The sequence below is a fragment of the Meles meles genome, chromosome X (assembly GCF_922984935.1).
Source record: "Meles meles chromosome X, mMelMel3.1 paternal haplotype, whole genome shotgun sequence".
NCBI classification, from domain to species: Eukaryota; Metazoa; Chordata; class Mammalia; order Carnivora; family Mustelidae; genus Meles; species Meles meles.
In genome coordinates, this window is record NC_060087.1 from 32,402,795 (window position 1) to 32,422,235 (window position 19,441).

Here is a 19,441-nt window from a genome sequence, read left to right on the forward strand (position 1 = left end):
ACCATCAGGGTACTTTATGTGGATAAGTAAGAAGACTGAGCAAAAAGAAAACACCATCTGTTTCTTTTAATGTGCTTCAAATATGTTTTCATTTTTAAAATTAATACTTGCATATACACTTTTCAGGAACATAAATATTTTCATAAATAATATATTTTCAAATAATGGCCCTTGTCCATTTTCCATAAAAGACTTGCCCCTCCCTATGTAATAAATTTCATTATTATTGTGTGTTAAATAAAAATACTACCAAGTGGGGCACCTGGGTGATGCAGTTGGTTAATTGCATCCAACTTGGTTCCGGCTCAGGTCATGATCTCAGGGTCCTGAGACAGAGCCTCACATTGGGCTCCTCGCCCAGCGTTGAGTCTGCTTGAGAGTCTCTTTCTCCATGTTCTGCCCCTCCCTCTTATTCTGTCTCTCTCTCTCTCTCTCTGAAACAAATAAATACATTCTTTAAAAAAAAAAAAAAAGGTACAGCCAAGTGTATTAGAAGATCTAATTGGCTTTATTAAATCAGCATCCCATCTAGCCAGTAGAGGGGAGCACCATGGAGTTGTACAAAATGAAAGGTTTCTATAGATGGAGGGTAGGGCAAGAAATTTATTAGCAAAAAAAGGATTGTTCCAGACAAGGTAACTTTTAGTCATGGTAAAGAGCAAGGGGTCAAGGTAACTTTTAGTCAGGGTAAAGAGCAAGGGGTCTTAGCATGCAGATTAGTTCATCTTCCTTTTGAGGGATGGAGAGGGTATATACAGATTCATTGGTGCCCATCAAAAAATTCCTGACTGACCAGCTAAGGCTGCATTCCTGGGGGAGTTGAAACTGCAATTAGAATATGAGTTATGCCTCTATTTTGGGGATTTGGCCTAAGTGATGCCATTTGGGGCCTGTGGTTACTTTTAATTTGTTTTGTTTTGTTTTGTTTTGTTTTTAAGTTTGTTTATTTTTATTTTTTTGGTAATCTCCACACCCAAAGTGGAGCTCGAACCCACAACCCTAAGATCAAGAGTCATGTGTTCTACCAACTGGGCCAGCAAGGCTCCGTGTTTTTGTTTTTGTTTTTAACACATGTAATTCTCATTCAGTTTGTGTTGATTTCCTGTCAGTTTTTACTTTAAACCTTTCCTGGTTTTGGTACCACAGTGTGATACCTATAACCCATCTTGTTTACATATGTTCTTCTGATTATTACCAATTTCACCATTGCTCTTATTTTTCATTAGGTATAGTTAACATAGTTATTTTATAAAGATATTTAGTAATTTATACCCAAGGTCTACATAGATGAAAATGCAATTCCTGAGCCTCCATTCCATTTACCAGTACAGGAGTAGAACTTAGCGCCATGAATTGCTAAATTGCTGTTTGTCACTACAGGTAGGTATATTGTACTAAGCAATCACTTTAAGCTGAGATTGATGGCAGAGGGGAGTCTTTTTGACTACCTCAATCCAGTTAGGCTGCTAAATGACAGTGATGTTGTCGCCAAGTTACTGTTTTCCCACCTTTCTAGTAGTAATTGCCTAAGGTAAAAATAAATGCACTCTTTAACTCCCAGACATGATGGTTCAGTTGGTGGAGATCGTATGGATTCTTTTAGATAATCCCATCACATAAATCTTTGTGCACTTCTTGAAGAAGTTTTCCAAATACTTTCAAAAGTATGCTAAAATTGTTGTCCTTACCTATATACTGTTAGCTAATAGTTTATACTGCATTCGCTATTTTGCCAAACTTTTGAGGTGTATTTTATTTAAACCTTAGATCATCAGATGTAGCATTGGAGCTTTCAAGATACTAAGCCATCTCTGATTTTCCATCTGTATCTCAGCTTTTGTTACACTCAACCCAGTTTTCACATCTTCCTTAAAGATGGTCAGAATCTCTCTAAAATAGCGTTCATGTAAGAAAAGTTTATACCCTCAAGGCACATAAATTTGGTTACTTCTTAGAGTAAGTTCCAAAAATCGGGTTATATTCACAGTAAACAATAATTGGTTGTTAGCAGTCCGTTATCTCTTGGTGTAAATTATTTAGTATTCTCTTGGAATTTTTAACATGTGATATCTGCTATTCTGTTTTGTTTGACCTTAGAAATCTCTTGTATGTCTTACAGTTTGGCTGTGTGAGAATAATGAGAGCGATCCATTATCTTCCTACTGACAATAATTTCAACGTACAGTAATGAGTTATAAATCTGTTCTGAAACCAAAACTTAAGTGTGTGGGTAAAACCTATGCTTTAAGCTTTAGATCAGTCATAGCCTCCATAATATTTGTTCTGTTGTCAGTGACAATTGAATGACTAATTTTTTTCATTTTATAATCAATCTTTAATGAAATTCACTGTATTATTAATGGTGAGACCCAGAAGCCTCTCTGCAAGTTAGTGAGAGAAGAATGTTGGGGAGGAAAACATTTATTATACCTTTGAAGGTTTTTTTCGCTGGTCTAAGAATTAAATTGACATGAGACAAATTAACAGGAGAAAATCAAACAGAAGTTTAATAACATGTATATCTCCCTCCTGTATACATGGGAGAGACCCGGGAAACTGAATAACTCCCCAAAATGACAGAAGCCTTCACCTTAAATACTAAATACTATCTTCAGCTAAAGACAAAGCAAAATGTTGGGGGTGGGGAGTCAGTTTTATTGGAGGTGACCAGGAAAAGCATTGTAAACAAGGGTAATGTTGCTGGGCAGATTTATGCTTTGCCTTTTCTATTGATTAGAGTCTCTAGGGATTTAGAGTCATTACCCCATCCCCCCAGCCCCCAGAGAGGTAGATGCTATTACAAAAGCAGATTTCCCTTATAAATGTAAATATCTATTATAAAAGGGTAACTCCTACTTAGTTTTTCCAAGGAGCTTAGTGTTTGTGTTGTTTCCTAAAAATAACCAGTTTAAAATAATCAGTATGACAAAGAGACATATCTTGGGATGGTGAAATTTTCTCCCTTTCAGGAGCATAGTTAAAAACACTATTATTTTCTTCTTCTTCATTTTTTTTGTATTTTTATATTCTATAATTTTTGGGGGGGTGAAAGATCATATATCATGGCTGTTGTACATGATACTGAAATTTTTCTTCCTCATGAGGTCTTGATGTAAAAAATTAATTTTCTGCTTTGAATTTATCTTGAGAAAATAAAATATAGACTATATGTGTACATGTACATGTATGTAAATACATATATACAGTCATGAGCACGCTAGGAAGGCACACGCATGAGTTTTGTCTTTCCATAATGTCGGCCTTATTCAGTCATGAAGCAAAGTTAAATCACAATGATAAAGCAGGTTCAGGATTCCAAACTCAGTGACAGTTCACCATGTGATCCAACTTGGCTTCTTACGTGGCACACAGAACAGAACATAAGACAAGCCACACAACAAATGAGATAACAGAAGGGTGTAGGAAGTTAACGAACCAAACCCGAAGTCAGTATGTGGGCGCACACTTGGTCCCGTCCGAGTCAACTTTGGACTCTTATCTTTTATTATTTATTTATTTATTTATTTATTTATTTTTAAAGATTTTGTTTATTTATTTGACAGAGATCACAAGTAGGCAGAGAGGCAGGCAGAGAGAAAGGAAGGGAAGCAGGCTCCCTGCTGAGCAGAGAGCCCGGTGTGGGGCTCGATCCCAGGACCCTGGCATCATGACCTGAGCCGAAGGCAGAGGCTTTAACCCACTGAGCCACCCAGGCGCCCCGGACTCTTATCTTTTATTATATTAAAGCAGTGAAGGGTCTCAGTTTTCGGAGATCCGTCGATCAGAGTTCCAGCCACAGTTGCCTTTTTCAAATGGCCAAACATAGAGAAGTCATGTCTGAAGAGTCTGAGAGTTTGCTGCCAAAGTCCTCCCCTTTTTAAATGGATTGAATCAGTCTTGCGCCGCTTCAGACCCGCTCTGGTTCTCCTTGTTACCAGTGCTGGGGCATCAGCTGATGCTGGTCCTGGTGATATCTTGTAGCTGCAGTACCTTTAACTACTTGCGTCACTGCTTGACATAGGCCCCTGCTTGACATGAGAGACTCCATTTTGCGCTCTCCATATATACATACATATGTGTGTATACAGAGAGCAGAGGGAGAGAGACCCTATCTTAAACAGTTAAGCAGGAGGCTGATTCCTAGGGATCAGTCCCTGCAACCAGATATATTTCTATTTGTCACAGCTTCTAATAGCTGCTGCACCCCCACCCCCGCCCCTGAGGTTATGGCAAGTGTCTGAATACACACGAACAAACCTATACACTCTTCAGGAGTTTCTGACTTTATCACAGGTCCTCAGTGCCTGTCAAGTACATGCTCACTCCCACGTCATCTGCCGGTCCAGCACTGGCAGCCCACCTTGATTGCACATCTGCATTCTGTATGTCTCAGGCTGGGTAGGGAGGTGTGAAGCATGACTTCCTTAGGTATAGGGGCCATGCGGGTGGCAGTAACAGAGGAATGCCAAGGGCATTTCTAGTTTTCAGCTGTCTGCCTGTTTCCTCTGAGTTCTGAACTGTTGGCACTACCTTTTCAATTTAGGAAAATCCCTGAGATAGACAGTAGTTATCACTTCTTTTGAATTACATGGTGCATTTTATTTATTTATTTATTTTTTAAAGATTTTATTTATTTATTTGACAGAGAGAGATCTCAAGTAGGCAGAGATGCAGGCAGAGAGAGAGGAGGAGGAAGCAGGCTCCCTGCTGAGCAGAGAGCCTGATGTGGGGCTTGATCCCAGGACCCTGGGATCACGACCTGAGCCGAAGAAAGCTTTAACCCACTAAGCCACCCAGGCAACCACATGGTGCATTTTAAAATACTCTGGTACAGTTTGTTTACTGACTTGGTGATGTTTTTAAATAGAATAAAATTAAAATTGAAAATTTCCTCAATAATATGCCTCACTTAAATTAATATTGTATGTTTTAGGGGCGCCTGGGTGGCTCAGCAGGTTAAAGCCTCTGCCTTCGGTTCAGGTCATGATACCAGGGTCCTGGGATTGAGCCCCACATCAGGCAGTCTGCTCGGCAGGGAGTCTGCTTCCTCCTCTCTCTCTGCCTGCCTCTCTGCCTACTTGGGATCTCTGTCTGTCAAATAAATAAATAAAACCTTTTTAAAAAATTAATATTGTATGTTTTGGACCTTAGAAATAACCCCTTTAATTTTTTTTTGATTAAGTAGGCTCTGTGCCCAACATGGGGCTTGAATTCATGACCCTGAGATCAAGAGTTACATGCTTTACTGACTGAACCAGCCAGGCACCCCAGAAATAATCCCTTTAAAAGAAACTCATGGGGACACCTGGGTGGCTCAGTCGATTGAGTGTCTGCCTTTGGCTCAGGTCATGATTCCAGGGTCCTGGAATTGAGCCCCATGTCGGGCTCCATACTCAGCAGGGAGCCTGCTTCTCCCTCTCTCCCTTTGCTTGTGCTCGCTCTCCCTATCTCTCTCTCTCTCAAATAAATAAATAAAATCTTTAAATAAAAAAATAATAAAATCAAGTGAACTCATGATTATCTTCTGGGAGAAGATATGGTGGGAAATATATCCTGCTGGTGCATGTTGAATTGTCATTGACTCCATTAGGCTCTTATGGACAAAAAACATAATCTTTTTTGTTGTTTTTTTTTTTAAAGATTTTATTTATTTATTTGACAGAGAGAGAGATCACAAGTAGGCAGAGAGGCAGGCAGAGAGAGAGGAGGAAGCAGGCTCCCTGCGGAGCAGAGAACCCGATGCGGGGCTTAATCCCAGGACCCTGTGATCATGACCTGAGCCGAAGGCAGTGGCTTAATCCACTGAGCCACCCAGGAGCCCCACATAATCTTGATTTACTCTGACCCAGTTAGAGTAGGAAGTGATGAGGTTTTCAGTGCAAATACTCGGTGAGTTAAATTTTCCCTATTCAGAGAAGGTGTGAACTGGCAAGCAAATGATAAATTCAACCCACTGTCTTTCTCAGAGCTGTCCTTACCAATAGCTTTCATGAAAGGAGGTAGCCTAGGTTAACTTGATACTTTTAAACTCTTCCTGTGTAAGATCTTATCAGTGGTTGCTGTATTATTTAGTTCAAAGTATCCAGACTATTAGACATATTAACCATTAGGTTTATATACAAACACTAACGTGTCTTACAAATTGCGCATTTATTCTTTAACGAGTATTTAATGCCTCTAGTATCTTTCTCACTATTCTAGATGCTGAGGAACAGTGATGAATATTGTAAACAAGGCCCCTATTTACATGAAGCTAACATTATAGTGGAGTAAGACAGAAAACAAAAATAATTTTGAAATAAGATATTTCATGGGAAGTTTTTCTTTTGTCTTATATTTTCAACTAATGACAAACCTGGGAACCATTGATAATTTTCACTCCATGTTATGAAAGGTGCTTCATAAAGTCCTTTATAAAGGACTCACTAAATGTTTTATTTATGGTGTTTTAGCTGACATGATCAGCTCCACAATTTCAGTGGCCTAACACAATAAAAGTTCTTAATAATTGTAACACTCTGGTGCACTTGTTCCCAGTTGGTGGCTGATATCTGCCATGTTGTGTTCTAGCGTCCTCCCATATTGTGGTTCCATCAACCTTTAGGAACTCAGCAGTTCCTGTACATACATATATATATATGGAGAAAGAAAGAGGAAACAGGAAAGAATTTCCACTGGTTTCTCAATCATGTCATCGCAGAGGCAGTACACATCACTTCCACCCATATACTATTAGAGAGAACTAGTAATATGGCTATGCCTAGGTGCAAGAGAGTTTGGGAAATGTTACCTCTGGTTGGGCAGCTCCTGCCCAGTGGTCTCTTCATATTATGAAGCACAGAATTTTGCTGGAGGGATAATATTTTTGCCATGTCAAGAAAGATGAGACATCTTTAGCCTATCACCCATGTCCAACCTCTGTATATGTTGGCCAGAACACAAAAATGGGGTGTGGCTGCTTTAAAGAGTGGAAACTGACAGTTTAATGCTCATTGGATTTTGGTGAGTTCTTGCTAAAAGACTGGACTGTGGATGGAGGGGAAGTGCCTAGAGAGACAGCAGCGTCATGTGAAGCACATGACAAGATCTTGTCGATCAAGGTGTATTCTACTCCGTGCCAGGTGGGCTAATTTAAAAGGATCTGCTCAACATGCATTCTGCCAGGGTGAGAAGAATCCAGGAAAAAAAAGTCTGTATGGGGTAGTGCTAGAAAGAGGAAAAGAGAAGGACCTAGGAAGTCAACTGGAAAAGATCAATCAGTATCAGTTGAGTAAGTGGCCTTTGTTTTTTTACCTCTCATCCCATCTTCATCCTGTAGCCTTGAAGATGGCATATTAACATAGTGATTACAGGAGAGGAAGTTAGAGTAGAAGCTTGAAAAGAGCATGTCACGTCTATCTGCTTCCTCACAAGCAATTTGAAAAATTACTACATATTCTGGGGGTAGGGAGGGAGTGCCAGGAGGAAAGATCAGGGAAAACATTCATTGGACATGAAATGCAAGTGTTGATTGATTTTGCACCTCTCTAAAGAGCTGACAACCAGACTGCTCTGGCATTGGGAACTATTCTGAGAAAACAACAAGGTGGAGAAAGGGAGATCCTGCTACGTTTGGAGATCAGCAGTGGAAGAGAAACCGTTTTCAGTTCTCTACCGAGTTTAGTCTATTCGGTTTTTCTGTTACCATGACAATAAATACCTAAGCTAAATTTAATGATAATTGTACCAACAAAAATAGTCCAGACGCTCCCTAGTGGTCTAGTGGTTAGAATTCGGCGCTCTCACCGCCGCGGCCCAGGTTCGATTCCCGGTTAGGGAAACCTTTCTTCTGGGGCGCTTGGGTGGCTCAGTGGATTGGGCCACTGCCTTCGGCTCAGGTCATGATCTCGGGGTCCTGGGATCAAGCCCCGCATCGGGCTCTCTGCTCTGCAGGGAGCCTGCTTCCTCCTCTCTCTCTGCCTGCCTCTCCCCTACTTGTGATCTCTCTCTCTCTCAAATAAATAAATAAAATCTTTAAAAAAAAAAAAAGTCCAGAGTTTTGTCAGCTGTGGCGTGAAGAAATGCACCCAGGTAGAGCAACTGACAGATATCCTGGCCCTCGGAACAAAATGAGCTTGGTGAGACAGGAGGTAGTAGGTAGGAGCCCAGACATTCCAGGAACAGAAACGATGCCTGTGAGGCTGGAGCTCGGACAGAAATGGCAGTGGGTTGGGGATTGGGAGAGAGGGGTTCTTCCAGTTAGAGGTGCCAAGAAGGCCACATCTTGCAGGTCCTCTGAGGGTTAATATGAGATTTTATTCCACGTGCAACTAGAAGCCACTTGAGAGTGAAAAGAGGAGAATGACCTAACCTGTTTTAAAATCTCTCAAAATTTTTTTCTATTTTAAGAAAATAATAAACATATAAATTATATTTAGATGCCAAAAATATCTTTAAAGATTTATTTATTTATTTATGAGAGAGAGAAAGAGAGGAAGAGCACAAGGCGGGGAGGGGCAGAGGGAGAGGGACAAGCAGACTCTCTGCTGAGCATGGAGCCCCATGAGGGGCCTGATCCCAGGACCCCAAGATCATGACTGAGTGAAGTCAGATGCTTAACTGATTGAGCCACTCAGGTGTCCCTGAAAATATTTTATATTTGTTTTAAAGTGAATATGGTGGGCGGGGGGTCCTGGGAGGCGCAGGCATTTAAGCATCTGACCCTTGATTTTAGCTCAGACCATGATCTCAGCGTCATGAGATCGAGCCCCGAATCAGGATATGCACTGGGAGTGGAGCCTGCTTAAGATTCTCTCTCTGCCCCTCCCCATCTACCCCCTCTCCTCCTCTCTCTCCCTTTCAAATAAATAAATAAATAAATAAATTTTAAGAATGAAAATGAATATACGTAATCAAAGTTCCTCTGAAAACGTTTATAATTTGCAAAATTCGATACATCTGTTTGTACCTATTTTAAACCTATTCCAATTTCAGCTGAGTGAATTTTTTCAGTGTTCTAAATTTCAACATCTTATGAAGGTCTCCATGCTCTAAAATCTTTACTTATATGCCACAGGATTAAATATACATAATTTATTCCTTTTCAAAAGGATGATGAAAAATGAAAGCAATTTCTTTAAGCAGTCATTATGTTAGCTAAAATATTGCTTAAGTACAATCCAGAGAAAAATACTGAACACCTTATAAAGGAATGCTGTCTATCATTGCACCCAAAAGAGGCCATGTAAAGACAAAAGACAAAAAAAAAGTCACTAATTCACTTGAATTTCCAAAAACAAAATCAATCCAAATTGATTTATATTTAATTCTAAAAAAAACTTGTAAAACCACTCATCAAAGTGGGAGAATATGCCATTGGCAAGACTTACACTAGCCGAATAGTTCACACCTTTTATATAGAGAGCGTAATCAAAGAAATTCAGCTGTCTTTTTATATTTCCTATTGAGTGAGAGTTATTTGTCATAAAATGGAATGGGGGTGGCAGGATGCCTTAGACAATAAGACTATTAACCATTTTTGCAAATGACTTCTTTATACATTCTTTTTCTGATGTTGAAAATAGTTACGTATTTTTGGATTATGTAGCTAACACAAAGGAGGTATTTCAAGAATAAACTTACAAACTTGGATCATCTCATCAAATGATGAATGACAAAAATCTCTTTAATTTATTGAGCACATGAAATATTTAAAGAAATATCTAATTTTTATGGCCTTACAAAATACAGTTAGAAAATTAATCTTGTCTAAATTAATTTTGACAGTATTTTGGCAGATGTATATTTAAAAGAGATTATTCATACAATACTATATTTTAAAGGTATAATTTAAGGGTTTTTATCAATTTAAACTTGAAAAGAAAATATTCAAGTTATAATGAACGTTAGAAATTATTTTTTATAATGCTGTAGTTAAATTTGACATGTATTTTACCAGACTAGAAATACAGCACTCTTAATTAATTGGATACTTAAAGCTTTTTACTATAATGAAAAACATTCGTTTCTATTGAGTCTCTTGCTGGTTTTGAGGCCCCAGAGAATTCCACTGCAGGCTTTCCCTAGAGACTGCCGTACTGCTGTAGTGCAGGCGGTTCGAAGCAATTAACGATTGCTCTCTGGAAGGCTGCTCGATTTTGAGGGGGTGTCCAGACCTACTGGATAAGAGTGAAGTGATCAAGTAGTGATATTTGCCATGGATGTGTCAAAGAGAGCCTCTTACACAAGTGCCGCAGAGCTGCCATCCCCATTTGCATCTCTGAAGATTCGTCCAAGGTTAGAATGTCCTAACACGTTTGTATCACTAGGGCGTGCTTCTGTTTCATGGCTTGTAGGTCACAGCCATCGCAGTAGATTGAAAGTGGTTTTGTTCTACTTTGTGTTCAAAGTCTAAATGTGATGAGACATAAAGCCATCTCATATTCCAGTACTTCATTCCTCTTTAGACCAGAGTTTTTCAATGTACGGTCTCAAAAAAATGTGAGTGTGTCAAAACAAGCATTTTTGGGGGGGGGGGGGGGATATAATAGAATACAAGAGAATAAAAAGCATCAGAGAATGTCACATGCGGGAAGAGCAGGGATCATTTTGTGAATCTTTTTTTTCAGTGGTATGTCTATGTGGGCCACGTTGTGATGTAAAATTAATTACTCTAGGTTGTGATGAGAACATTTTGAAAATCACTGGTTTAGATCCTAGTATTTTTACTTCTGTGAAGAATAAGCTAAAACTTGTTTTAAATTGACACTGACCTTGTCTGAGAAATATCTGAGTAATAGACCAGGACAAATGTCTAGTCCAAAGCTGTCTCATTTCAGTTTTCTGCCTAAAGAGCTGGGCAAAGTTTCTAGGCCAATATATAGTTGTTGGTATTTGTTATCCTGGCATATGGTATAGTCATTGATTTGTGTGACCCTTAGAAACTTCCTTAGGAGGCTGAATTCTGTAACAGTCTCATGAAATACTTCAGACTGCCTAGAAAATGATAAACTCAATGACATAATGTCATTATTGGGTTTTTTTTTGCATTTTATATATTTAATTTTCCTTCTTTATAATCATGAGCTTAGTTAGTTTACTACAGCAATTTAAATGCCCATATATTTTAAGAAACCATGATTCTAATATCTCCTGAAACTATTGTAGATAGCCATTTCCCCTTGCATTTATAATTAAATCTGATTTGTAATAAATGATATCCCGATTTAATTGTAAATTTGTATATATTCTTGTTTTTCATCTTTCCTTACCAGATGTTGTTCACCACACTCAATGCTGTTTCCCTTCCCCTAAAATGTAACATTTATCCACTCATTTATTTATATATTGGTAATCAAGCAAATGTTCATTCTTTGGGTGAAGCTGTAATGTCTATCTTGAAGATATGTTTTGTGAATAACTCTCTCCCCGTCACCACCTGTCCCTACCAGCTTAGTATCAAGGTTGTTTTTGTCATTCTGTAATGTGATAAATTTCAAAATAATTCCAAGTCCTAAAGTACGCCCATTGCCAAGCTTTGAATTATGACTGAAATGTGCGACATTTTCCATTTCATTAGGTTAAGAGATTATAGACAACTCATCCTTGTTCAGAATTGAGATATGTCCTGTCTATTGATCACCTTTAACATTTTTGTTTCAATTAATAGCTTTTTACTATTACTATAGTATAGTGGAGATTGTGGCTGTAACGGGATGAAATATAAGTCATTAGCCAGAATGGTCAGAATGGGTATCAAGAAATGTCTTGGAACCTGAACAGTACCTTCCTGGGCTAAGTGGGTGTAGCTAGAAGGACAGGACAGGAGAAACCAGAATGGAAGGAAAGAATCTAAACGAGAAGGTAATTGTATTACCAGCATAATTTGTCTTCTTCAGATTTTCCTTAGTACTTGATGCTGATGTAGAGAGATACTTAAAGTGTGTCCTCTGTATCAGCAGAACTTTTTAGAAATATGTATTATCAGGCCCACATCCCAGAGCGACTAAATCAGAGTCTTTGGGGCATTGGGGGCCAGTAATCTATGTTTTAGCAATCTCTGCAGATGATTCTTATGCATGCTAAAGTTTGAGTACTACAGCTAGAGAAAACATTGACAAATGGACCTCATGGTCATAATGGTATTGAAGAAAACTATATTTTAAATGTAATTTTATACTTGCCATAGCATTTAGCTAGATGGATGTCTTAGAGTATTTGTTGTTGAAAAAAATACCATTTACCAAGACTAGTAGTCTTGAAACTACTAGTTAGTCAAGAAAACATATAAGAAACATATAAGAAAACATATAGTCAAGAAAAACATATAAGAGATTAAAAGTAAGTGAGCTATATTTAATAGTGGATCAAGGAGAGAAATAAAATAAATGGCCTTATGTTATATATAAGTTTTCTTTGCATTTGCTTTTATAGAACAACGACTCAGTCTATGCGGACACTAAAAGCTGATTATTATATATTTGTTCTGTAATTCTAGGAGAGCATTTGCATGGAAATACCTCTCTCTAATCCAAAAGAGAGAATCATTCACATAGATGTGCGGTTATCCAGTGCTGCCCTTAATGGACTCAAGCAACTTACTCTGCATCCGCTAGAGTGTATGAACTATGTCGTACAGTATTCTCCAGCGACTACAGGCTGTAGAGATGAAAGGTATGGTTTGAGTGTGGCATTTTATTGTTGATCCTTTGAAATAAAGCCTTCAAAAGGATTTTAAGTGACTTATTCAAGGCTACTCAAATAAAAGATGACAGAGCTGACATACCAGCCCAGTTATAATTTTATTTACTTATTGTTTCCAGTTAATACTTTTAGACAGTCACAGGTTCTGTTTCTGTTTCCCCAGAAGGGAGCACATGCTGATAGTACAGAAAGGTCTCCAGAGTTGCATATCACTTGATAGCCTTCACACAAAAATATACAGGTGCTTAAATCAACGAACCAAATTGGATTTAATTACAGAAAGCAGGACTTCTCTTGTTATTGCTCCTGCAAGACATTTGACTTCATTAATGTTTAAATATTTTTCATTCATTCAATAGGCGTTTATTAAACAGATATTAATGATGGCACTTTTTCTGAATAATGAAGTGATCTTCTCATGAAAATGAGACTTTTAAAAATAGATCTACAATAACAGTAGAATGTGTCACAAAGCAGTTGTCAAATATTGTATTTGAAACCACCTATTTAGGATTTTTTCTGCCAATTTTATTACACAAACTAAAACCACTGACAAGATTTTGTATATTTTTCTCCACCAGCATTGTTTTTCAGCCAGATGTGGCTCTTGAGTTCTGGTATTTACTGAGATTAACTACGGAATTGCCGAAACCAGTCACAATACCAGAAATACAATGTGACCTTGGGAAGTAAGTTCTGTTTCATAGATAAAATTGTTCGTGGAAGGAGAAAAGTTTATCTTAAAGAATATTGTTGTAATCTACTTAATCTTTTTGGTAAGACATAAATACATTTTTAGTCGTTGATTTTTTTTCCAGGGAAGATTTTATATTTAAACTACCTCATGGAAAATTTATGTGAAAGAAAAACAAATTGGGACTTAGTAAGGAGAGGCTTTTATTCAGAATCATTATTGCAAGGGAGAGAAAGGGACTACTGAAATAGTTGGAAATGCAGATCTCCGAAATCTGAAAGCATTTCAAAATCAAACAGGAAAAGGTAAAGGCGGGACAAGAATAGATAAGCAAACTCTTTGGGGGGAAATCTGGCAAGGAAAGTAGAATGATTGGTGGCGATTGATAGGAAAAGAATCGCCCTGTGATAAACTGACTCCCAGGAGAAGCCAAGGAAGGAGGCATATTTCACTTTGTGATTGCTCAGGCTTGGGGACAAGCAGAGCTCATAGCCCCATAGGAAACATAGAAGGCTGACTAAAGTTTGGTCAAAGCAAAGCAGAGGGTCAGCAATAGACAGTGGAGAATACTTGGTCACTTGGCTAATAGCATGTGCCCTTGACATATGATCATTTATATTTACATGGTTGAGCTCTTATTACATGTCTGATACCAGGTTTGATGCTGGTACATTGGGTAACCAAATCACAATTCCTACTTGTATTATTTTTTAAGAGGTATTTATTTGAGAGAGAGTGAGAGAGAGAGAGAGAGCACGAACATGGGGAGCAACAGAGGGAGAGGGAGAGAAGAAGACTCCTTACTGAGCACAAAACCTGACATGGGGCTCAGTGTTAAGACCCTGAGATCACGACCTGAGCTGAAACTAAGACCTAGATGCTTAACCAGCTGAGCCACGCAGGGGCTTCCCTACTTTTAAAATGTTTTTATTTTTTATTTTTATTTTTATTTTTTAAAAGATTTTATTTATTTACTTGACAGACAGAAATCAAAAGTAGGCAGAGAGGCAGGCAGATAGAGAGAGGGGGAAGTAGGTTCCCTGCTGAGCAGAGAGCCTGATGTGGTGCTCGATCCCAGGACCCTGAGATCATGACCTGAGCCCAAGGCAGAGGCTTAACTCACTGAGCCACCCAGGTGCCCCCCTACTTTTATTTTTATTTATTTTTAGTAATTCTATAAAGATTACATTTTATTGAGGAATGGAAATCCAATATGAAACAAATAGAATTATGGTATTAATGAATTCTAAATAGTTTATGGGGTCTCAGGTCAGAGTTATACAAAGCTCAAGGTGACATTTACTTACGTCATATTTTAGGGAGCAGGTTTTTTTTTTTAAGAGAATATTAAATCGTTTATTGATTACACATGATAATGGATGATACACAAGCTTTAATCCCATCTATAATTTTATCTGATACCATAATTCAATTTAGATATATTGCATAGGATGTGCCAACAATCATATTAATAACCAAATAAACTCCAGGACTTTGCTTGGGTGACCTTTTAATGGTGAACTCCAGGTCACAACACATTAACTGTCAGTTCAACTACACCAAGGTTTGTGGAGACAATGGCTTCTGTGCCTGAGCAGGTTGCAAATAAATTTCCAATGGAACCTGGCATCACTCTGAAGGAATTCTAACTTCACACTGTTGGGGTAGTATACCAAGATGGCTTCAGAGTAGACTAACTTTACACAGCACATTTTAAAAAAAGACACTTTTATTCAGCGTCATGATCAGACTATTACATTTAGCAATCAACAGCATGGGTGCAAAAAAAAAATCTACATTAAAACCCTTTGTTGGAATGCTTTACACTTTCCACAGAACAGAAACTAAAATAACCTGTTATACAATTAGTCACAAATACAGTCCTCGTGTTTTTTTTGCCCATACACACGAGTATTGTCTAAAACATGTCTTCTCTGTAGCAGTGAGGCCCTGCCACCACTGTGCTTGGCTGAGTTCACGAATCTGTTGTAACCTGTGGCTTCCCTGTCACTTCTCTGGCTCTCCTCTCCTGCTAAGCTTTGTTTCCTGGCAGTAATTAAAACCTTCTGTAGGGAGCAGTTTTGATTATGTCAGATACAATTGAAAACATGCTTCCATAAATTACTATATAATAATTCCATATAAAGATGAGGTAATCCCTCATAGCTTAATAGTAAAGATCCTTATCAAATCATATATTCTTGGAATCATTTTGGTTTCTAGTATGTATAAAATACATTCATTATTATCATCTCAGGGTCACAATTTTTTCATTCAGGATGAGGATTTTTTGAGCCATATCATCTTGAAAGGAAGTTTAAGACCTAAAAGTTACTATATTGTTCGCTACCTTCGGCTCGGGTCATGGTCTCAGGGTTCTGGGATCGAGTCCCGCGTCGGGCTCTCTGCTTGGCGGGGAGCCTGCTTCCCTCTCACTCTCTCCGCCTGCCTCTCTGCCTACCTGTGATCTCTCTCTGTCAAACAAATAAATAAAATCTTAAAAAAAAAAAAAAAGACTAATATGCCTATTAGAGGGATTTGCCTTGGTTTCAAATGGGGTAAGTGAGGTTTACAGATGCTAAGTGATTTGCCCTAGGTCACTAAATGTAGAAAAGAGACTAAGGAGAATGTTCTTGTATATAATTTTCCAGATTCAAACTAGTGGATCTACATAGAAAATCCAATGGAAATCCAAAGATTTGCCCTACAAACCTTTGAAAGATAATAGTCTCTAAATAAATAAATAACATTTGTGAATATAAAAACATGCCAAAATCTCTATATTCTCTAGCAGAGATGTCCTTTGGCCTCTTTCCTGCTTCATATTATAGTATCATACATGATTGTATTAACAATACTTAAAAAAGGATGATTAGGAAATATGCGAATCTGCAAGAGGATTTGATGCAATCATGCTTCAAACAAAATACAGCATGTTAGGCCTGAAGGCAAACCTAAAATACCCTGGAAGTAGCATATGTAAAAGAAACAGCATCCACACGAAGTAACATAAAGGGCTTTTAATTAAATATAACTTATAGTATTGGACTGATTTTAATGGCACAGTAGATCCTCCAGTATTGTTTTGTTACCATTCTAAGTTGTCTTTCCTGCATTTCAATCACCACTGATAGATGGAACTTTAGGTCTCAGATTTTTTTTCTGTCCAAAGGACAATGACACAATTCATGCTTTAAAAGAGCATGTGCACTAATGGGCAAATCAGTACCTCTTTGTTAATTTCTCTCCCTTAGCACTCCAGCAGAGTGTTGCATTCTCCCAGTGCCAGATCTGTAGCTGAATAAATCCGTAGCAAGTCCTTTATTAAGGAAGTGGTCCCAGTAAGAACAATCAGTAAGAGAATAGGGGAAGCAGGTTAAGAAAGGGGAAGAAGCTAAGCAAGGGTGTGATGGCAGGTGCAGCCCCAGACTATCTGATCCTGCAGAGAGCTCTGTAGCATAAATTATATCTCAGAGTTGGTCCTGTCTTAATGCAATGATGCTTGGCTTTGAATTCCCATACTAGCCACTATAAGCTTCCTTCGGAAGAGATAAAAACTCCCAAGCACTTCTACTGCCTGTAGAGTTGAGGAGACAGCAGGACCCACCGGCAACAATCTGGTCTCAGATGATGATAAACAGCCAGTATGTAGAAGTTGGGATCTGAGGGAAGAGTACTGGTAAAAATCTTCCAGGCACTGGGTAGGGTGCCGGCAGTGTCTGCTTTCACTTACTAACAAACTTATTTCTAGTCTTCTATTTTTTCTTGTTTTAAAAATAAATGAATGTATGAAAACTATATACGTACATAAAAGTATTAGTAAATGTAATACACTTAATGTGAACATATTTAGCACAACCAGTTTTACAATCATGGTTTTTTTCTTAATTCCACTGAAAGGTGCTCACCTTTTCTCTTTTTGAATTCTTGTTACTTTTGGTCATGTTGTTCTAAAGCATAATTTCTTTTTATCTAAGTTATACTGTATATAATTAAAAGTTGTGAAATAATAATAGATATTTGAGAGTAACTACTTTTTTAGACAGCCTTATTCTGGATCCTTATCCTCTTTGGAAGTTTGCATGGCCACTAATTGTATCCAGTGTTTTTAAAATGTTTAATAAGTCAGTGTGGCTTTATTTTCATACACTTTGCTAGGTAGTTGGGGGTCTCCTTCAATATGGAAATACATGACTTTCAGTTTCTGGAAGTCTCAAATTATGCCATCTATTTTCTCTCTTCTTACAACACCTTTGTTTTAGTTTTAGAGCTTCGGAGCTATTTTAATTTTCTTATTTTTTGATCTTTTTTTTAACCAGCGTCTGTGCTTTTGCACTCAGTTACATTTACCTGAATTTATCTTCTATTCTTTCTGTTGAATTTTTGTGTCAGCCATCAACATCCAGCACCATTTTTGTTGTTGTTGTTTGGATGTTTCTTTTACATATTTCTGGGTTTTTAAAAATTATAACGTTCTGTTCTTATTTCATGTTGATAATATTTTTTCTGATATGCTTAAGATATGAATGGTCATTTTAAGAGGGCTTGGTCTTTGTCTTTAGTTATAAATTTTGTTCTCCTTTTTCCCTATTCAAAACTTTCCCTGATACTTGTGTTACCCATATTTAAAGATCTATTTATTTAATTGAGAGTGAGAAAGAAAGTGGGGCGGGCAGAGGGAAACAGAATCCCAGGCAGACTCCCTGCTGAGTGCAGAGCCCAATGCTGAGCTCGAACTCAGGACCCTGAGATCATGACAGGAGCCAAAATCAAGAGTTGGATGCTTAAATCACCTAGATACCCAGGCTCTCTTTGCTCATATTTAAATATGAGGCTCTAAAATAATAGCCGGTACTTACCCATTTGTGTTGTTCTGTGTACCATTCTTGATTGATTTTCTTCGCTGCAAAAGAATTTTTTATTGTTTTTGACTTTTGGATTTTTTTTTCCCAGTTTGGTATATTATGAAATATGTTGTTTATAACATTATATATGCTTTTGTTGCACATAAGTGCTCATTTCTGTTGGGTAGAAACATAGAAATGCAATATCACTTTAATTTAGTGGGTAACAACAAAAAGTTCAAAATTTGGTTGTATGTATTTACACTCCACTGGCCATATATGAATGGTAGTTGTTTAACATCCTCAAGAACATGGGTATTGTAAGATGAATTTTAACCATTGTGCTATGTGTAAAGTAGTATGTCAGTGTACTTTTTTAAAAAAGATTTATTTATTTATTTATCTGAGGGGCAGAGGGAGAGAACAGGGGAAGGGTAGAGGGATAGAGAGAAAAAGGATCTCAACAGACTCCACATTGAGCCCAGAGCCCAATGCAGAGCTTGTTCCCATGACCCTAAGTTCCCATGACCTGAACTGAAATCAAGAGTCAGAGCCTAACTTAGCCACCCAGGCACCCCTTCAGACTTTTTTTTTTTTTGTTAAGTGATCTCTACATCCAGCATGGGGCTTGAACTCACAACCCTGTGATCAAGAGTCACACACTCCTCTGACTGAGTCAGCCAGGCACCCCTGTGTCAATGTACTTTTAATTTACATTTCTCTTGTGACTAATGAGGTTGAGCACCTGCTGTATGTTTATCGTTTTTGAAATTTTTGTTCATGCCCTTTGATCATTTTACTATTAGTTTGTCTGTATTTTCCTTTATATCTTATAGTTCTTTATATATAGTGGCTACAAACCTTTGTGGGTTATATATGTTGCAAATACCTTTTCTTATCTTGTGAATTTCCTTTTCATTCTCTTAGTGGAGTCTTTTAGTGAGTTAAATTCTGAATTTTAATGTAGTTTATCAGCCTTTTTGTTTTCTCCAATTCTTCCATATTCTAACATCACTAAGAACATCACTGTCGTCATATATAGTTCTCATGTTTAGATCCACAATGTACCTGGAATTGATATCTGCATGTGATGTGAGAGAAACATCAGTTAGGAGGTCATTACACTAATTCAGGACCAAGATGATAGCAGGTTGGACCAAAGGATTGCCAGTGATTGTGGAGAGAAGTGTTCAGTTACGGTTTATTTTTTAAAGTAGAGCTA

General features: G+C 37.8%; 1 protein-coding gene and 1 non-coding gene across 2 annotated transcripts in view; both read left to right on the forward strand.

Moving 5' to 3' along the window:
- Nucleotides 1-19,441, forward strand: part of CFAP47 (cilia and flagella associated protein 47) — a 545,441-nt gene that overhangs the window by 388,384 nt on the left and 137,616 nt on the right. Inside the window, exons 52-53 of the mRNA XM_045994745.1 lie at nt 12,476-12,651; nt 13,263-13,370. Coding sequence (XP_045850701.1) covers nt 12,476-12,651; nt 13,263-13,370 — 284 coding nt within the window. The remainder of the gene's footprint in view (nt 1-12,475; nt 12,652-13,262; nt 13,371-19,441) is intronic.
- Nucleotides 7,748-7,819, forward strand: TRNAE-CUC. Its single transcript has one exon. It is a non-coding gene; the product is annotated as a tRNA-Glu (tRNA).